This window comes from Equus quagga, chromosome 2 (genome assembly GCF_021613505.1).
Source record: "Equus quagga isolate Etosha38 chromosome 2, UCLA_HA_Equagga_1.0, whole genome shotgun sequence".
In the NCBI taxonomy this organism is placed as follows: Eukaryota; Metazoa; Chordata; class Mammalia; order Perissodactyla; family Equidae; genus Equus; species Equus quagga.
Window position 1 is genome coordinate 80,686,948 of NC_060268.1, and position 15,350 is coordinate 80,702,297.

A 15,350-nucleotide genomic window follows, 5' to 3' on the forward strand; every position below is an offset into this window, starting at 1 on the left:
ACTGTTGGCTCTCAGTGTTAAGAGCATAGCCTTCTCTTTTACTAAAAAGATCAAAGTGGTCTTTGACTCCCTGGTGCCAGTGGACATCCCGCAGAAGGGAGCTGGTCTGACTTACAAGGCGTCAGTCACCCCCAGGTATGCCCCTCCACACCCAAGCCCCTCTCCTCTTTCCCTCTGTAATGTGGAGACAACAGCACCTCCCAGAGGCCTTAGGAGATCAGATGAAGCAATAAGCATGCAAACACCTGTGAGCCACAGACCTAGGAGGGCGTCAGGGAGAGCCTCTCACTCGAACATTGCTGCAGTGGGGTATCCCCCAGATGGCTGTTAGAGGTCTTCCTGTGTTCTGGGCAGGGGGATGAGGGCTCAGGTTCTGTGGCCTTAGCAATGAACAGACCTTATGTCATGAGACGGGTTAGTTAGTTATAGAAAGCTTTTCAGACCCAGCACCACTTCCCAAGCCTGTACTTTCTTTGATGGGAACTGATCCCCCAACCCTGCAAGGCCGGCCGGCCTGCCTGCCCAGCTGGGGCCCCCGCTTGCTGTGGGCTTGTGGTGAAGTCAGTGTGATTCAACCAACACTTCCTGAGCTCCTGTGCTGTGCCAGACCTGTGCTGGGCACTAGGGGTACAAAAGTGGGCAATGACCCAGCCTAGATATGGACAGGGCACCAACCATAGTAGGCCACACCAAGTCCCCCTGGGCGGGTGTGAACACAGTGCTGTGGGACCCAGGAAGCCCCTGCCTTGGGAAGCCACAGATGGGGGTGCTGGCGGCAGGTGATGCTACTTCTGTTGGGACAGTCACAATGGCCCCTGGCATTCACCAATGCTTTAGCATTTACAAAGCACTTTCACTCACATTATCTCATTTGATTCTCACAGCCACCTATCCCCATTTTACAGATGAGGAAACTGAGGCTCAGAGTGGTGATGTGGCTGTTTTTCCAAGCTCACACAACTAGAAAATGGCAGGGCTTGGAGTCTAGTCCCTGCCTTCTGGCTCCCAATCCACTTTTCTTTCAAGTGCACCATAACATCAGAGGCTTAGTTTTCTAATTTGAAACAGGAAGAAGTTGAACTATAAGATGCCTTCAGTCCTAACCATCACGGGCCTGTGCTTGTTATAAAATCAAGCGTGTACCCACTCGCTCTCCAGCCTGCCTACTCTCCCCCATCACCTGTCAAAACCTGCTTCCCTAGGGCTTTGTATCAATCATTTACACTTTAGTGTAAATCTGTTGTCTCTGTGGGAGATCTTGAATGTTAAGTTTCCCCTTATTTGTGAAATAAAAAGTGGAGTCCTTAATAAAAGAAACTTGAGCATCAAAGAGCAAACATGGGAGGCACTGGGGACAGCAGGGCTCTTTTCTGAGATGTGTGAAACATAGCATGCAGGCAGCCAGCATTCTGCATGAAGATAGTTATAAGCAAATCCTCCATTTGATGATGTTACTCTGTGAGCAGCCAGTGAAAGGAGGGTCATCCAAACTCAATCTCTGGGCAGGGGCAGGAGGGAGAGGGGGCAGATACTCCCTTGTGTGGAACACTTCGTGTGGGTGACGAGAGCCTGTGACTGGGTCAGAGGATTACAAAGAGAAGTCCAGGACCCGTACCTGCTCAGTTTAGAGAAATGAGTTTGCTGTAGAGCCGTGGAGTCCCCGGAAATTGGCAGGAGAGGCGCCTGTGTGGATGTGAGCTGAACAGCCGAAAGGCCACTGCCTTTGCCCCTCTGCTCCCCTGCTGCCCCTCCATTCACCCCGTGTTCTTCATCAAAACAGCTGCCTTTGCGTGGAGTGAGAGATGAGAGAGTGGGGATGCTGGAGCATCCGGGCCTCCCCTCACCCTACTCCAGGTTCTAACCGCTGGACCTGACCATTGAATCAGAGAAACTGTCATCTCTAAGGAACACTTTTGTTTCATCACATGCCATGTCAGTGACCTCGGAGCAGGGCCCGTGGTCAGAACGACACAGGTCCATGTCCCTGCTCTGCTGTGGCCTCGTCTCATCTTGAACCAGCATCATCCTCTGTCAGATGGGTCTAAGGGTACCTGCCCCATAGGGCTGACTGCAGCAAGAATGACATCCGCATAAAGCACTTAGCCCGAGGCCTGGCACGTGGGAAATGCCCAGTAGGTGCACTTATCAGTTCACCGTCATCGACCATCACAGCCACAGGTCTCTGATCTCTCAGCAAAATCTCATTTCTTAAATGGGTCTGTAAAAGATTTATGTCTTAGAAGAACAGTTCTTTGAACATGGTCCAGGCCCGTGCGTGCCCTGCCCTGGAACCCATGCATGGTGACAGCATGGCTCAGGGGCAGGAGACATTTCTGCAGCATTTGCTGGGCACCTAGGCCATGCTGCTCTGGGAGGGTGGGGGGTCTTTGAAACAGTTGCTGATGGGAGAGCTGAGTTACCAAACTGATAACAGCTTCTGCCCGAGGTGAGGCAGTGAGGGCGGCCCCAGCAGGCTCCTCTGTGCTCCGTGCTCCAGGCTCCAGTCTCGCCAGCCAGAATCAAGAGTTCCTGGGATAGCCAGCCCCTGCAGGTCATCAGGGGTCAGCTCGGCCTTCTGCTTCCCTAGCTATGATGTCCCAACCAGAATCTGTAGTTCAGCAGGCTGCAAATTCAGAGAGATAGGGGGAAACCCAAAGCTAAGGCTGAAGGCAGGAGGAAAAAGCAGATTGAAAGGGAGTATGAGTTGAAGGGTGTGTGTGTGTGTGTGTGTGTGTGTGTGTGTGTGTGTGTGTGTGTGTCTGTCTGTCTGTCTGTCTGTCTGTCTGTCTGTGTGTGTGTGTGTGTGTGTCTGTGTCTAAAAAGGCTTTTCCAATTTCAAGGCTGGAGCAAAGACAGTGGGGATTTTCATTATTGTTTAAACCTGCTATTTCAGGTTTCAACAGCTTCCGAGGTTTGCATTGCTCATGCCAAGTCTGGGGGGAAATCTGTCAAAAATGCTTTTGAAGAGCTTTTGACATTTCACCAGCCAAGTGCCTTTCAGACACAAAGAGAAAATGGAATTGCTCTCAGGGTATTTTCTCCCCCTGCCCTGCTCTCTCATTTGCTATCCGGACCTGCCCCAGGCAGGCTGACCCCTCAGAGAATGGCTCGGTGAGGACGTGGGGCGGTCACCCTGTGTGCAAAGGGTTCATCCTCACATCGTCTCACCCTAACCCCGTCTCCTGCTCCCGGAGCCTGTGGAGGGAGCCCCTGCCTGTGCCCCAGTCTGGAGGAACCAGAGCTCATGCGTGTATTAAACATTCCTACAGCGTTTTCCTCTTCCTGAGATTTTTACAACCTCCTTTAGCTAATTCTCAAAACATCCCTTTGGGATCTGGTGTTATTTATAGCCATGATTTTACAGCTGGGAGAAGCAGGGGAAGGGAGTCCTCGTCATGGTGGAGCCTGTCATCAGGGTCGGGCCTCTGTGTGGTGACAGAGACCTGGTTCCTCCCTGCTGGGGGATGGTGTGGCCATGGAGGAGTGTGGGCCTCAGGGCGGGCAGGCCCGGCAGAGAGGCCAGGGCTGTGTCACTTGGGAAGAGTTACGTGGATGCTCTGAGCCTCACATTCTGCCTTTCTGAAAGGCGTGGCTGTGCCCTGCAGACGCCATGCATGCCTTTGGCTCACCTACTGTGTTCCAAGCACTGCCCTGGCTGTTAGCATCAGGATTAACGAGGACTAATGAGGAGAAACGAGCCCAGCCTCCAGGCCATGGTGGGCATGCGGAAGTTGGGCACTGCTGCTGTTATCGTTATTTTATTATTATTAATCCAAAGAAGTCAAGCCAGCAATGCTTGCCCCATGTCTTGCTGTCCCCTGGGTCTGAGGAACAGAGGTCTGCCCACTTTTGCAGGAAACTGTCTACCTAGAGGGATCTCTCTTTTTCACAGTCACTTCACAGTTTGCGTCACAAGCCTGTGAGTAAACCCAAATCAAATATTTCTCTCTCTCCTTTGTTGCCATGAACGTTTTGCTCTCTGTGCACTGAGACTTTTTATTTCATTATTGCTTTTCCAGGAAACTTCCACCCCAAGTGTCTTAGACTCCCCCTCCGAGTGGGAAGGCCCGTGGGGTGGTGGCTGATCACCAGGCCCTGTTAGTGACGCTCAGCTGCAGGCACTTGCTGGGAGGGGGCATGAGGGGCTGCCCTTACTTCAGCTCGTCTGGCAAGGAGCTTTTCTGGTGGATTTATTGCTGCTCGCTTTGTCTCCATTTCCCGAGGCTCCAGGAGCCACATTAAATCTTAATGTAATGAGCGACTTGAAAAAAATATCCAGCAGTGAAAGAGTGCTTCAAACAAGACCAGATATGTTTTGTATAGATCTGTTTGCTTGGATTTTAAAAGCCTGAGAAATGGCTTCGCAGCGATGCTTGGGGCTAATTCGATGCTATCAGGATTCACTGTGGTCTCCTGGCTGTTTGTTTAAAGCGGAGGCTGAGGGGAGGGATGGAATTGGTTGTCTGTGCCCCTGTTGTCCTTCATGTGGGAGCTCAGGTTACAGGGGATGCCGTTCAAAAGCACCCTTCAGACCTGTCTGGAATTTCGTTTGTCTTCAGGGCCAAATCAGCCTCTAATTGTGCTCCAGAGGTTGTCTGGCTGAGCTGCCAGATGATTGCCGGGAGCCAGGCCAAGGTGGACGTCCACACCTGCCTGTGGAGGCCTGGCATCGGGGCATGGCGGCCCGGGGAGAGCTAAGCACATAGGCCAGGTGACTCAGCACCGTCCCAGGCTCCAGGGACTCCCTGGTCAGCTCTCTCTGCTCCTGGCCCTGGCATGCTGTTGTTAATAATAATAGCAGTGCTCATTGAGGGCCCACTCCTTCCCAGACTCCCTGCTAGGCACCTGCTCCAAGCTGTCTCTAATCATAGAAATCATTCTGCAAGGAAGGTTTTATTATCCCCAAGCCACAAATAAAGAAACTGAGGCTCAGATAGGTTAAGTAACTTACCTGAGGTCACATAGCTAGTAAGTGGGGCATGCAGCATGCTAATAGGCCCATCCTGCCCGCACCGCTGGGTCCCTGGTGAAACTCTGGTCAAACAGGGTGCAGTCATGTGTGGATTTTAGGCCAGGAGCATGCCAGGCACCACCTCAACTCAAAATGCAGCAGGCGTGGAAGGTGGCAGCCACACCAAAGGGTCATTGGCAGAATTCTCCACTTTTATCTTTAATTAAGTAGGTAATTCTATTTTATTATAGAAAGAGAAAAATTAGTCCCACACACCAGATGATAGCACGGTAAATGGTTTTAATGGTTGATCTTCCGAACTCTCATACAGTCCACACACACAGGCATTGAACACAAATGGGCTGGTTTCTCTACATGCCGCTCGGTCTTCTCACCTAACACACTGAGAGGCAGCCTCTGTGGGGCTGCCTCAGACACAGTTCCCACATGGATAAGCAAACACCCCAGTGTTCTCCAGAGTTCTTCCAAGTGAGCACAAGCCATTCATAGCCCAGAGCTGCGTGAACAGCAGCCCCTAGGACTCCAGCTAAAATTTAACAAAACCTAAACTGAGTCAGATCTCTCTGAGGGCCAGAGTCTGCATGATCTCAAAGTGTCCCCAAGGTGGCTGAGGGTCAGTCCCCAGCCTCTTGCCTGGCCCAGCCCTGTCTCTTGGAGGTGCCGGAGAGTCGTGAGAACAGACACGAGTCTGTGGGAGAAGTTTGGAGTTACCCTCATGGAGGATCTCACGGAGCAGGTCTTGTCCAGAATGGAGAGTTAAAAACCAGTGACCCAAGCTAGGAAAGATAAGGAAGAAATGGTGGAGCTGGGAGATGACCTGGTTTTTTGATTCCTGGCCCCCCCATAGAAGCTCCCTCCAGTACAACCTCTAATTCATATGGGAAGGTGGATCAGTAGGTGGGAGGGGGCAGCTGGGGATCCTGTCCCTCCTCTGCCACTCACTAACTCTGTGACCCTAGGTAAGGTACTGACTGCCCCCAAGCTCAGTGGCCAACATCCGCCTCTTAGGATTGTTGGGGAATGGTCCACGCTGTTGTGGAACCTCATGAGTGAGCCTACAGGACAAGCGAACATGCCTCCTGCACATGGCTTGGGGTGTCATGAATGCTGTCCTTTCCCCCCACCCACCTGGGCCCCAGAGCATGTCAAGCAAGACTAAGAACTTTCAGAGGGGAGATTAGTCCTCAAGGTCACCCCGATTGCCTGAGGTTTACAATGGTCATTGATCACTTCCGAGCGGAGACCTTGTCAATTTTGCACTTGGTTTTAATAGACACCCCCCCCGCCCAGGATTGAGCCCTTTCCCTGACTTCACATACGTAATAACAACACCTGCAAAAGACGTTGGAACGCTTCCTGGCATTCCTGGCCAGGAAGTAACTCAGCCAGGCTCACTGCCCGGCCCGCATGGCCTGGGTACCTTGCGGTCAAGGGATGCCATGAGAGCAAGACGGCCATAGTCACGGTGCCTTCTCTGTTAACCTGTGCAGTTTTGGGGGGACCCAGAAACCCCACAACTGCCTGCCCCACCCTGGAGGCCCCCCATCTCCAAGAAGGACTATGAGCATACCTCACTCTCCCTGCTGGACGTGTCTCCTGTAGCAGGTGGTGCCAGAGCCAAGGGTCCAAGTCAAGATCTGAAGAGAAAAGGCTACTGGTGTTGCCTGTACATCAGCGCCAGGTCCGTCCCTTCCCCGGTGGGCCTCGTTAATGCAAACAGTCATGGAAATAAGGCCCTGAGTGCGCAGTAAGCCCATTTTCCCAAGGAGCAGGGATTTTTTTTTAATTTTATGACCAATTTAGATATAAAAGTCTTTCATGGTGTAGGTGGACGAGTCAGATGCCTACTTAAAATATGTAACTTATTCATGTAGTTATTCATTCATATTTAAAGTTATCCATTATGTTTTTCTTAAAAGATTGGCACCTGAGCTAACAACTGTTGCCAATCTTTTTTTTTTTCCTCCCCTTCTTCTTCTCCACATGTCCCCCCAGTACATAGTTGTAGATTCTAGCTGTAGATCCTTCTAGTTGTGCTATGTGGGACGCGGCCTCAGCGTGGCCTGAGGAGTCATGCCTTGTCCACGCCCAGGATCTGAACCAGTGAAACCTTGGGCTACCGAAGTGGAGCACGTGATCTTAACCACTAGGCCACAGGGCCAGCCCTCCATGATGTTTTAATTTAGAAATGTTGCTATTTTCTCTCTCTAGCATATTTTAAAGTTGAACTTGATGAAACTACTGCTTCTGGAGGGTCAAAAATAGTTGAATATAAGCAATTTTGTGAGGTGCAACCTAATATCTGCAATGTCTGTCTTCATCATCACTCGCTCCGCTCTCTGAGTCACCTGTTCCGTTTGCCAGAGCGCCTGGTCTCCGCCATCTGGGTTCACTGAGATGCCACCTTTTTTGACTCTTTCTGTGCCGCTCATTGGACATCCTCCCGAGCCGTGGCCTACCTTTGCTCCGCGCTGGCCTGACTCTGCATTGGAATGACTGCTCTGCATCCACAGGACTTTGCCCTGCCTGGCCGTCTGGGCTTTTCCTTCATTCACACTGTTGGGGTGGACTCCCAGGCTCCTGGGATAACCACTTACCAGATTACTTTTTAAGTGATCTTTAAACATTTCTCATACCATCCTCGCTCGTTTGTGATTTTGAAGTCCTGCCTCCAGGAGAAGAGAGTTAAATTTCTCTGCCTCTTTGTTTTTAAACCCTGGGTGATCTTGCTACAAAATAATTGAGGGCACCCCTTACCCTGACCTGAACTGTGAGAAGTTTTTTATTCCTTAAAGATAAGGCAACTCAGTCTTTTCCAAGAATAATTTTGCATGAAAGCCTTCACCCCCTTATATTCAAGCACACTGTCACCTGTGAGTAAACTCTGCAGTCAGCGGGTCGCTAGATGTCGTTCTTGCTAATTACACATATTTGCACATAAGTACCCACCCACTTCATCATAAGAAAGCTCTTCACACTCCACACAGGACCCTGGGAAGCCGTTCAGGGTAAGTCAGGTTCTCAGCTCCGGCTGCCCATGCAGTCACCTGGAGAGCTTTAAAAACACTGGTGCCCCGTGCCCCCTGCAGAGGCACTGGTTGACTGCTCTGGGACAGAAGGATTTTAAAAAGCTCGCCAGGTAATTCCATGCAGCAGATCCCAACCAGCAGCCAAATCCCTTCAAGATGCCCTCCAGGCAGAAATCACGTTGCTGTGGCACCTGTCCCATGTTCAAGGCCTCCCGTTGGTGGGAACCTCCTCATGTGACCTCATCCCTCCACTTCAGCACCCCTCAGACTTCTGTGTGCTTCCATGCCAACTCCTGAGGCCTGGAGTAGAGCCCAGAAATATGCATTTGTAATGCACAATGAATTCTCAAGGCTGCAAGCAGCTCTTGATGGGTTTTTCCAGAAGATGGGATGTGGAGCAAGGCACAAAGCTGAGGCCCTGGGGCCAGGCTTGCCTACTGGAGAAAGAGCCCATTCTTGTGTGGGAGTGCCAGAGCCCACAGTGGGACCACCTGTGGTTTTCCCACCTCTTTTGTGATAGGCCCACGGGGGAGGAAATGGGGAGGCATATGATCCAGATGGCATCTGGCATCCTCGCCATGTGTCGCGTTCAGAGGAAGACCCCACTCCCATCTCTCCACCTCGAGGTGCTGGTATTAACTCCAGCTGGGCTACTGCACCTGTGGCCTTTGCTTTATTAAAGTTTTGCAGAGTGCTCTCAGAACCCTGTAAATCACGGGTTGTGTGGGTGCTGGGGGACGCTAGATGGAGAGAGTACAAATGTGGACCTAGCTCTCTGGCTGGGAAGAGACCAACTTAACGGAGAGACAATTCCAGGGGCTCCCGGGAGAGTGAGTAAGGGCCAAGATGCTCAGAGTGCAGGATCAGGGTGGAGGAGCTGGATACCTGGCAGGCTCCCTGTGAAACACTTTTAAAAGTGTGCGAAGAGGAACAGGAAGAGAAACAGGAGAACAGAATCGCATGGGAAAATCTTGCCAAGTCCACTCATTGGGTTGGGATGGTCTGTTGAACTACATTGGCCTGGTTTTAGCAAACCGAGGTGTACAAGTGCTAGAGATGCCAGCACCTAGGGATTTGGTGTCTAAATTAAAACTGTCAGCCACAATATTAGTCCATGACTCTCTTATGCAAGAAAGGTTGAACTTCTTCATTTTCTCTAACTTTACTTAATTCTGACCTCCAACCCTCAGGCTCATGGGGAATCCAACGCCAGTCGTTACTGGGCTCCTCTCCACACCCAGGGCTGGGCAAAGGCCCTGGAGCTTCATGCCGCACACAGTGCTGGGGAGAGCCCCATGGTCATCAGGTCCAGTCCCTCCTGGGTACCAACGAATTTCGCAAAGCCCAGCTCTCTGCTTGGAACGGGGGTGAGAGGGGTGGGAGGTGAAATTCAACCAGCATAAATGAGTATTTCAGCAGTTGTCTTGTGGCTCAGTCAGCTCAAGCTGCTGTAACAAAATACTGCTGACTGGGAGGCTGCAATAACAGACATTTATTTCTCACAGTTCTGCGGAGGCTGAGAAGTCCAAGATCAAGGTGCTGGCCAATTGGTTCTTGGTGAAGGACCACTTCCTGGCTTGTAGACAGCTGCCTTCTCATTGTGTCCTCACATGATGAAAAGGGAGAGCTCTGTTCTCTCTTCGTCTTCTTATAAGGACACTAATCTTGTCATGGAGGCCCCATGCTCATGACCTCGTTTAAACCTGATCACCTCCCAAAGGACCCACCTCCGAATACCATCCCAGTGGGGGTTAGGGCTTCACCAGGTAAATGTCAAGGGCACACAAACATGCCGTTCATAATATCTTGAAACAGTCTTCCATCAGGCAGCTGGTAGGCAGCCAGCCCTCTTGTCCTACAATTATTTCAAGCACCTGAGAATGACATGCAGGGGCCAGGCCAAGGGCTGACTGTGTTGTGAAGCCATCACCACAGGTCCCCAGCCCAGCTCAGGCCCCCAGCTCAGGCTGTTCCTGTCTCTGGCAGTGCTCATCGACCTGTGGGAAGGGCCTGCAGTCTCGTGTGGTACAGTGCATGCACAAGGTCACTGGGCGCCATGGCAACGAGTGCCCTGCCCTCTCGAAGCCAGCAGCCTACAGACAGTGCCACCAAGAAGTCTGCAATGACAAGATCAACGTGAACACCATCACCTCCCCTCGCCTTGGTGAGTGCCTCTGCTGGCCCCCGGCTTCTGGGGGATGCTGCCTCCCCCGGCCAGCGAGTCCCCACTGGCAGTGGGAGTCCTATACACCAGAAAGCCCCCTCCTCAGGCCTTATTTGAGGTCTGGAGAGGCTGACATTTGTCAGTTCTGTAGAAGATCAGAGGTTTCAGAGATGGGATTCCATTCCTTGTCATGAAAAAGACATTTGCTAACTAGAGTCTCAGACATTTGAGCGTCCCACTAGGCCCTCTGCCCGCAAATGGGGAGCAGGGGAGAATGTTCCTCAAACGTTTTAGGACTCCCATGCATGAAGGGGGCAAAGGGAGGTGCTTCCTTCTGGAAATGAAGGATGAAACCTTGGTGCTGTATGCATGGGACGTTCTTAAGCTAACGCTGGAGAAGAAGGCAGAGGTTTTTATAGGCTGGAGTCTTTCCTTCGGCAGGGAGCTTTCGTGTGAGCACTTTAGCCGTGAGCGCTCCAAACCTGGCCCTTTACCAGGCCATGGTCTAGGCCGGCAGTGGCACAAGAACAAGAACGTTTAACACTCATCGGATAATTCCTTTGATCAGAGTTTCTGCTTTTCCAAATAGAAATCCCTAGGGAATCTTTTCCCACCCAAAGCCCCTTTCCCCAATGCTAGAATGCCACCAGAATGAAGGGGTTTCTAAGTTGCTTCCTTGGGGGTCTTTGAGCTTGCAGAGGTGTACCCCAGGCTTTTGCATGCACGAGCCTGCTTGGTATCCTCCAGAGACCTCCCTCAGGCAGCATCTGCTGTCCCCACAACCAAGACCCTGAAGGAGATTTGGGCCACTTGCTTGTGCCATGACCTTGTGCTTTTGTGGACCCTTTCATGCCCACTGCCCTATGCCGTTCTGTTTTATAAATGCCAGCAGTGATGATGTCCTCCGTCATTAAATAATGGTAAGTGCCACTTAGCTCAGAAGCAGGTTGGGCAGCACCCTTACCCTGAGGAGGCAGGCAGACTACTACACTCTGCCAAGTGGTCAGGTTGGACATGAGTGTGTCTGCTATAGGAGAAAGCAGCCTCCAGAGTGGCCTTGGCAGGGTGTATAATGTCCTCAATCTGTGCAAGGCTCCAGTGTACACATGGGTAAAGGCAGCCCCAGAATGTGTCATATCACAAGCCATTTCCGTGCATACATCATGATGCCCACATGCCATCCATAACCCCTGGGCTTTCTCTCTCCACTGTCCCCTTAGCTGCTCTGACCTACAAATGCACACGGGACCAGTGGACAGTATATTGCCGGGTCATCCGGGAAAAGAACCTCTGCCAGGACATGCGGTGGTACCAGCGCTGCTGCCAGACGTGCAGGGACTTCTATGCAAACAAGATGCGCCAGCCGCTGCCACCACCGCCAAGCTCATGACACATGGCCCAGCGGTCCCGCAATGCTCTGACACGAGGTCTGAGTCCTGACGACATGGCTAGTTGAAAGCCCACCCACCCGAGAGCACACCAGTCCTGCGGCCGGGACCCCACAGCACACCGCCGCTCACCCACAGGCTGTTCTGAGAATCCAATCGCTAGAACTTGAGAGTGGACTTGGCATTTGCCGTTAGTGCTTTTATACTTAATATATTATTAACAGCCACTGGATGGCTTTCTACAGTATGGAAAAGATAGGCATGAGTCACAAAGTATTTGTAATTTCTAAGGTTCCATGTACCTCAAAGGGAACACCTCTGACAGACAATTGTCAAAAGAGAGACGTCATTGAATGCCTCTGTCGTGGCTTTCTTTTGACCTTTGAATTCCGAGTGCTTGATGTACCACGGGGGGAATATCCAAAAAATGAGACATGTTAAAACAGGCTTTATTCTGAAAGCCAGCAACACCCTGGACGGAAGGACAGATGTCAGGGAGCCTCTGCTATTGGTTTCTCCAGAGAGGGCCGGGTGGCCAGAGCCCTTCTTGAACCACGAGAATCGGTACTTTGCCTCTCCGAGAACGTGTTCTCTAGATCCCAGGCCTGGCCTTGGAAATCTTGTCCCTGAGAGTTTGAATCTGTGTAAGCCAACAAGGACACCAGGGGCACATAGTGCTACACACCACCCACGTGGGGGAGAATATTCTGGAAGGGTTTGGGTTTGGGGAGGCATCTAATTTTCAGATCTCTGCTGTCCACCACATAGGGAAACAGAAGAGCCTTTGTCCAAAGTGCTGTGAAATGGGACACATGCTAATTTGGGCTACGGGATTGCTTCCTGGCATAAAGGTAAGCTCAAGACAGCTTTGTCAGGGGCGTGTGGGGCTCCCATTCTGCCTTCTGGGGGCCTCCTCTACTCTAGCCTATACTGCATAAAGCTTTGCACCTTGGAGATGGCTTCCCATTGACCTTGGCCATCTATATGAAGTTGATTCTTTTTAGAACCTCTGAGGACTCAAGCTCAGGCCTGGCTGCTTTGCCCTGGCACAGGGTGGATTTCCTCCAGGGGCCACGCAGCCTGCTGTGCCAGGATCAGTGGAGGAGTGCCGCCTAGGCCAGGATCACTGCATGCTCACCAAGCCTTCCCATAGCCCAGACCCTGCATTACTCATTACTGTCATGCTCTCATAACTGACCTGTCTTCTTCCTGGGACAGGAATGACACTCTTTCCCTCCTACAGTCCCCTCAACCCTGAAAACAGAGCTGTGCCCTCTCCGGAGCCCAGGGAGATGACAAGAGTGGCCTCTTTGAGAGCACGGAAGATAGTAGGACCCTGCCTCCCGCGGGAGTTGGGAGGAAGGGACCCTAGATGCCAGGAGGTCTGTTTTGCTGACCAACTTGGTGGGCGTTTGATGGGTGCTTATGTTCAAGGACTTTACCATGAGAAACCCACCTTCTCCCTTATTTCAGAGGGAATCTCATTTAGGCTAATCTCCACGGGATCATCTCCGAGTGCTCCTTGTTTATTGGTGCTGTGTTTATGTATCTGTGTTTTTGATGTCACAACTTTAGGATCAGCTTAAATCAGAAAGAAAAAAAATTCTCTGCCATCTCAAGCCTGTCTTATGGGCTGTGTCTTGGTTTTCGATTTTTACTACCCCAGGGGCAGAGAAGTGGTCGGATGGCAGGGAATTTACTCGTTTCCACTTGAATCAGTGAGAAGTGTTGAGAAACTTCCTTAGGTGCTCTGTGGAAAGAGCCAAGAGAATGCCATGACGGAGTGGCCCACCTTGCAGTGTAACCCAGCGGTTGCTCCAGGGCCTGTGCAAAATGCTGTCCTCCCCCGCTCAGGCTTGGCTGCCAGCAGACTCCCCAAAGCCCTGTTTGCACAAAACTCTCAAATTCTTGGGGAGCTAGGGCTCAGTTTTCTCCTCACCCCAAGTGGGCTGTACTTCGCTGAAGATCAGCAGAAAGCTGTCAGCCTCTGGGGCTGAGGAGCAGAGTGGAGACAGCCAGCTGAGGAAGCCAGGGAAGGCTTGCCTGCTGTTCCTCATGGGCCCATGGGCCCACCCTGGCTGGGCAAGCACGGGCATGTGCCCACAGGTGAGCACTTTCCCTGGTACCTCTGAATGTCCCCCTTGGCCACCTTGACTATCAACTGGACGCCCTGGCAAGGGCCTCACACCCTCAGAATGCAAGTAATTGATTCCGTTATTATTCCACACCCGTTGGTTCCCCAAAGTCCGTGTTTTTCTGAGCTCTTTTGGCTCATGCTGGCACTGTTACTCTGAAACTCACCAGCCCGCCTTCTGTTTATGACACAAGCAATGATTGATTTCCGTGAAGCCATCATGGCAGTCTTGCTCCACTTTGTCCAGAAGACATTGAAATCCTGTGATTACAACAGTGACGCTTCTTTGTTGTTAACCATAGCCTGTACTGTCACTCAAGTACTGTACCTTTTCGGTTGCACAAATTACTAACTACAGAGTCTTACGACCTTATGGTGCTATTTTCGTTGGTGCAAATGAAACCTTCTCAGTTGACCATGGCTTGATATAATCAGAACACAGGGAAAGATCCTCAATGGCAATAACATCATTGCTTTGTTCTCTTTTCTTCATTTCAGAGTCAAATGTATATATTTTCCATTAGTAAACTTACATTACGTACTGTACCCATGGTATTTTTGTTTTACTTTTTGGTGCTGGTTTTGAAAGACAAAAAAAGAACAGAAGACAAACATTGGACACTACTGTAAATGAAAAATTAATCATTTCATTGGAAGCGAGTTGAATATGTTTAATAAAATGTTTTTCCATAACAATTTTAAGCTGTCTGTGAAGTAAAAGACAAAAACCAGTCCTCGAGGACTGACAGAAGGAGGCTGTGTCCTTTCCTTCTGCCTGGTCACAGAGCTTGCCTGGACTTGGCTGCCGTGAGCTGCAGCCTGCCGACCACAGCTGTGGACGGTGTCAGAGGTCTCTGGTAAATGCAGTTCTGGCGGGTGGCTGTGTCTCCCCAAGTGAGTGCTAACAAATCATTCAGTACTGGGCCTCATCCCTGTGTAGTTGCAAAACCCTGGGTGGGGACATGACGGTCTAACAGCTGTGCTGTGAGTCTGGGTGTCTGAAGCAAGCAGCAGCCACCTTGCTGGCAGAACCACGCATGCTCCGTGGGGGTACAGTGACCCCTGCTGCAGGGGGCCCCTCAGACAGAGCTCAGGCCCCTTTTATGCCAGAATGGGCACCTGCTGCCTACAACCTGGGCTCTCCAACTTTTAGCCCCCACCCCAACCCCGCTGACGGTCCAAACAGCTTCCCTCCTCCTGGAGGTGTGAGCCAGAGTCCTGGCCCTGCCGACCTCCCAGCCTGGGGACATCAAGGGCACCACACTGTCATAACTGGGACCACTGCGGCCATTTGGACCCCATCTGGGCCTGACATGCAGCAGAGATGTCACAATTCCTGCTCCTGGGGAGGGTTCCCTCTCCTCCTGGCATCAAAGAGAAAGAGCTCCCCACCCCAGAACTTATAGCACCTAACTCCGTTAGACAGAGTGCCTCCTTTTAATGTTGGAGCAGCACCCAGAAATTTCACGAAATACAGCTCATTTGTTTAATAGACAATGAACTGCCCCTAGCGCCCTGGTTGCCGGGAAACCTGTAGCTTGTCTTAGTTCTCAAGGACAATCAGCCACCCACCTCAGGGACCTGTTAGGACCTTCTCCTTTCTCTGAGAGTTCTGATCTCTCTGGTGGGTTAACTTGTAAAAGCCCTGACGTTATGTAATTTC

General features: G+C 51.3%; 1 protein-coding gene across 1 annotated transcript in view; it reads left to right on the top strand.

Annotated features, from left to right (window-relative positions):
• Positions 1–14,342, top strand: part of ADAMTS17 (ADAM metallopeptidase with thrombospondin type 1 motif 17) — a gene marked incomplete at its 5' end in the record, with an annotated part of 338,230 nt that extends 323,888 nt beyond the window's left edge. Inside the window, 2 exons of the mRNA XM_046652771.1 lie at positions 9,988–10,165; positions 11,386–14,342. Coding sequence (XP_046508727.1) covers positions 9,988–10,165; positions 11,386–11,555 — 348 coding nt within the window. The remainder of the gene's footprint in view (positions 1–9,987; positions 10,166–11,385) is intronic.
• Between the last annotated feature and the right edge of the window lie 1,008 nt (positions 14,343–15,350).